Raw genomic sequence first — 5,451 nt, forward strand, 5'->3', positions numbered from 1 at the left:
ATCGCCATTGAGATCTATATGGAGGACCAGAGTGTTTCCTTTGAGTTTTGGTATTCAGGATCTGTTGCCTGGTAACTAATAAAGGGGCAAATCATCCACTGTATTGGCCAAGATGGGCCGCAGACTGGCCCTGCACAACAATGCAAGGTTTGTAAAAAGGCGTTGATACAAGTTAATGACGCTTGTTCAACAAAACATTAATGGACTTCTTCACGGTATAATATGGCATGGGATGCGATGTGAATGAGAGGGGGGAACTTTAGCAGTGCACTTTAACAAGTTTGTGTGTTTTTTTATTACTGGGAGGAGCTCAAACACACACACACACACACACACACACACACACACACACCTTTTCCTCCTCTTTGCACACTTGCAAAACTCTCTTACTAGAAATGTTGTTTTCCACTTAACTAAGGCTGACCAACGTCTGAAGAGACTTCACTTTTCTTTCAAAAAATTTCCTGTTTGAATTTCATTTTGCTGTCGTTGAATAGTCCGGTGATTAATTGCCCATCAGCATGATTTGAAAAGAGGGTGAATAGTGGAGCACTATAAAGTAAAAGGCGCACAACACTGCAGAGAAAAAAGAGGCAAGTTGAGAGGTGGGGCCCTGAGAGCTTTAGGCATTTCTGAAATTCTTTTTTTTTTTTTTCTTTCTTTTTTCTTTTATAATCTAACAGTTTTAAACAGTGAGTGATACTGCACCGGGCTCCATTTGTTGCACTGGCTTCTTCTTAACCGAAGCGGACAAAAAAACTGCAGCCCTGTCACACCAAGCAGAATAAAGGGAATCAAAGGATTTTTCCCTTAAATGGACTAATTTTCTCCTTGAATTATGAAAGTAATGGCTAGGTAACAGCCTGTGCTCAGTACCCGACGGCTTAATGCTTCCTAAATCCTTCCACGTGGCTCCACTAGTCCTGGCAATTAGGCCTCATTATAGCCTCATAAAGGATCTCATTTGTGGGATTACTTAATAGACAATGAAATTTTATCGTGCAGAATTATGGAAAAATAATATTAGAGCTCGCATGGTGTGATGAGGGCGCGCGCCACGCATCATTCCGCTTGGTTTCCTCTCTCTCCCTCTCTCCTCCTCTCCCCTCTCTCCCTCTCTGTCTCTCTCCCTCTTGTTTCAGACTGTTATCTGTACCATAACAACTCCGTGCGTCTTCATGTCAAACGCTGGATTCACTTTATTAGAGCAATTACTGTCTGTGTGACAGACATGTTTGTTTTGATCATTACTGTGGTTGGATTTTAAAGACTTTCTAATTCTTGATCTCACAGTTCAATAAGTGCCTCGGTTGCTGTAATCATGTGTTTGCTCCACAGTGAGGTGGACTTTTACAGGGGGAAAAAAACAGGTGCAAAATAAAACCAAAAAAAAAGTTACCCATTGAGCATGTTTTGTATGTGAATGCATGTGTTAGTTCTGTCTGAGGTCAGCAGACAGTATTGGACCTGGACCTATAATGACGGCTCGCCTCTTGTCTGAAGGTCCGAGGCGTTACTTGGCAGATGAAAGCAGAAGCTAAAACCTACCGGTGACCCGCCTAAGGGATCAAACTCGCTAATTATTGTCACAAGATGAGGGATTAACGCATTTCTGAAATAGCTGCCTGTTTACCCCCGCACAGACCGGCCATTATAAACACTTTCTAATTGAATCCTAATCGCCATCAAATAACCGCGGCCCAGACTCGCCATCAGTTCATAATTCTTTAATTGCTGGAAGTGAAACCTGGACCAACCGGATTCAAAGTCTGATTAGGCTGCGAGGCAATTAGCGCGCATAGTCGCGTGCACAATTCCTTAAATCGCATTTAGGGGAACATAAATTGACTGTGGAGTGAAAGTAGGTCTGGATCAAGTCCATCACATAGATATTCAGTTTAGATATCATTTTTTAGTCTTGCTGGTTTATTTCTGGTCCAGTTTTCACTGCACCTGCTCCAACAGCTTCTCCTCCCAGCTGCTTCGGACGCATCTGATGTTTTTAATAAGTGTTACTTGGTGATCAGGTTTTAAGATTTCATCCTGACCAGTTCCTAAAAGAAATCCTACAAATCCAAGTTCCACAACATGTATAAATAATAAATATTAGTTTAGCAGCATCTTTGTAGAACAATATATTTGTAAAGCTTTAATTGTTTCACATTGTTGAAAATGATTCAGTTGTTGAACAGTTTAAGTCTGCTGAAGAAAGCCAGTGCAGAATCAGTGCAGATAGTTAAAAAGAAAAAAAGAAAGAAAAAATATATATATATTTCAGTGCAGTTGGTTATTTATTCTTGTGCTCAAGACTTTTCTAAATTCGTGGATAAAAAGAGTGAATCTCTTCAAAGTTGTGATTGGAGGCCCACGGAGACATCACGTGGTTTGGGTCGCTGACAGTATAAACCCTTGGAGACGGGTGCGCACGTGGGTGACGCTGCAGGGCCAACCCTCTTCGGGGTCCCTTTTGTTGAACCATCAAACATAAGCACCTTTGGAGATCCCGAGGGGTTCAGATGAGAAACAGCTATCATCTTGTGCACGGAGCGATCACTTCTCAGCTGCGCAACCATGTCGAGGTCTTTTTACGTCGATTCTTTAATAATCAAGGATACGGTGCGACCTGGACCGGTTGAGCATCCAGGACAAGACTTCCTTATTCCCATCAGCATGCACTCTCCGAGCGTCATGACGGTCACCGCTCCGGTGTGCCCGTCCAGGAAAACTGGGACTTTCTGTGTTTGCCCGCTGTGCGTCACGTCCCACATCCACTCGTCCCGCAGCGGCATTCCCATGCTGAAGAGTCAGTTTCCAGGAGCGGAGGCGCAGTACTGTCAGAGGATAGCGCATCAGCAGTCTCCGGCACTCGCGCACCCGGGACATACACCGGTCTGCACGCCCACCTTCAGCGTCACAGATCCCAGGAGATACCACTGTCTCTCTATTGGTAAGACACCTGTTTGCTTCATCCTCAACTCACATCGCTGTTCGGCACCTGTTTGATAGTCCTGCTACACTTCATGGTGAACTTTCACGCAGTTTAAATGAATGTCAACTCGGCTTTTACGCACATGAATTACGCGCGATGTTTTGTGCCATTTGCATCCTCGGCTGAGTTTAAACTTGTAGTATTTAAAAGCTAAAAGTCTGACGTAAATGTTTTTTTTGTTTTCTCCAACAGGCGCCTCTGAGAGCAGCCACATACAGAATGGCAAGAGGATGCGCACGGCGTTCACAAGCACGCAACTCCTGGAACTTGAAAGGGAGTTTTCCACGAACATGTATCTGTCGAGACTCAGAAGAATCGAAATCGCCACGTATTTGAACCTGTCCGAGAAACAGGTGAAAATCTGGTTTCAGAACCGCAGGGTGAAGCACAAGAAGGAGGGCAAAGCCACCCAGAGGAGCGCGCACAGCGGTTGCAAGTGCACAACCGGCCACACAGACTATTCAAGGTCAGAGGACGAGGAGTCTCTATCTCCGGCCTCTGCTGAGGAGGAGAAAGAGGTGTCACCCATTTGAGAGAAACGTGACTCCCCACTTCCCACTGCTGGCACTTCATACAGGTTATCACGCAACCTCTGGGCCAAAAATCTCCCGCATGAAGCCCGAGAAGAAAATTATTCTTCACTTCCAGTTGATCCTACTTTAAAAAAATAAAAAATAAAAATGTGAATCCATGTTTAACGCTGTGGTGAAATATTGTCTGGTTAATTATCTCCAGTAAATATTTCCATATCCCATCACTGTCAGTGAGGTTGTGCGGTCATGAAAAAGCCCCTGTGTGGAACCTGTAAGCAACAATTTGTAAACTATGTGTATGTGTATTTATTGTAATAAAGATGACGAGTTGACCTGAGAGGCTGTCAGTGTGTTGACTTACTATAATCAATGTTGTGTGCTCTTATAAAATGATGAAGCTCATACTGCAGATTTAATATTTCCACTCTTAATAAGAATATATGAACTTTTGCATCAATACAAGATGAGAAACTGCAATTAAAATGGGCCACAGGAATACATGTCCTTCATTTTTGCATTTCAAAATATATATAGATAATATAAATACACTGCATACACTATAATGCTACGATTATATCATAAAATTATGATTATCATTTTTCAGGACATACTGAATCCCGAACAGGAAGCACTGGTGCTCCAGTTATGGTGATATAATGGGGGGAAATAATGCATCTCCTGTGTGATATCATGCGAAATAGAACTATACAAAGATGTACATATGACTGGACATAATATTTGAAACACCTTCTAATATAAGGCAATAAAGTATAAACTCTAATCTGTTTTACAATAAATAAATAAAAGTAAAAGTTGCACCAATCTGTCATCCAAAAACGACCATTTCTCAAAGGGAGTTTTGTATTGGATTTCACTGCAGGTGTTTTTATTTTTGTGGCCACTCTGGAAAAGTTTTAGACAATTTTAAGTGCAGTTGTCCTCCGCTAAACAAATCGCAGGTTGTCAGCCATTACTATTATTAAGCTGTCTTTACCACGCTGGTAAAGACAGGAAGGCCTGTATGGCAGAGCTCCATGTACACCATATACGCTGCTTAATTCAGAATAGATGGAGTGAGCTTATATGAAAGTGTAGCTGTAATTTCTCCTTAGATTTGACCACAAAAGGGTACCCGATAACGCCCCTGGAGAACCGCCCACAGTCCATTAATGTTCGCTTTTCAAAAGATTCTCACTTGTCCAAAGCGAGTTTAATTGCGTTTTCGGTCCCACGTTGGTTGATTATGCTGCTATTGCGCGCAACCGCAGAACAAGTACATATAGAAGCGGGCAAAGGCTTTGACAGGTTAGATTGTCCTGCCTTGGGACTCACGCATTTAGCCGGAGACCCCCGACGGCTGTGTGCTCAGAGAGCTTTGAGAGACAGCTACAGGGTTCCTCCGAGCGACAGAGAGCGATTTAGTCACTGTTTCATTAGGCACTATTTGAACCTTTCAACTTATGGTGAATTAAAGGGGGCACGCTCAAATGGAAAAGGACTCTGAGGGGGGATTACGTGGGAGGGGCCATTGGAAATTAGTTGACGCCTAATTTAACTCGTTTCTGTCAGAGTTTGGGATACATTCCTAATTGAGAGGGGAAGCAGGTGAAGTTTTGGTCCCATACAGGCCCATTCAGAGCGGGAATAAATGGTCCCCTTTCACATCCCGCTGATGATCATATATTATTGGGGGAAAGCCATCTAATGAATATATATTGAAGTTCCAATTAATCGAATTAGAGCTCCCTTGCAGGTGTTAAAGACCAATGCAGCATTTAAAGCGATTGACAATAGAATAAACCGCAGTTTGGCAGAAAGACGTCCCCTTTACAGCCCCTCAGGACGTGACCTCGGACTGTAAGGCCGCTATATAATGGGCCGAAGCGCACTGTGATGGTCGATCTATTCGTCCAGGTCGACTGGATCTCT

The 5,451-nt window shown here is 43.1% G+C and overlaps 1 protein-coding gene across 1 annotated transcript; it reads left to right on the forward strand.

Annotated features, from left to right (window-relative positions):
• Positions 1 to 2,571: 2,571 nt before the first annotated feature.
• gsx2 (GS homeobox 2) lies at positions 2,572 to 3,522 on the forward strand. Its single transcript, XM_073477325.1, has 2 exons — positions 2,572 to 2,947; positions 3,182 to 3,522. Exons 1-2 carry the CDS (start codon positions 2,572 to 2,574, stop codon positions 3,520 to 3,522), a joined length of 717 nt encoding a protein of 238 aa, XP_073333426.1.
• Positions 3,523 to 5,451: the final 1,929 nt, after the last annotated feature.

This window comes from Pagrus major, chromosome 11 (assembly GCF_040436345.1).
Source record: "Pagrus major chromosome 11, Pma_NU_1.0".
Taxonomy (NCBI): Eukaryota; Metazoa; Chordata; class Actinopteri; order Spariformes; family Sparidae; genus Pagrus; species Pagrus major.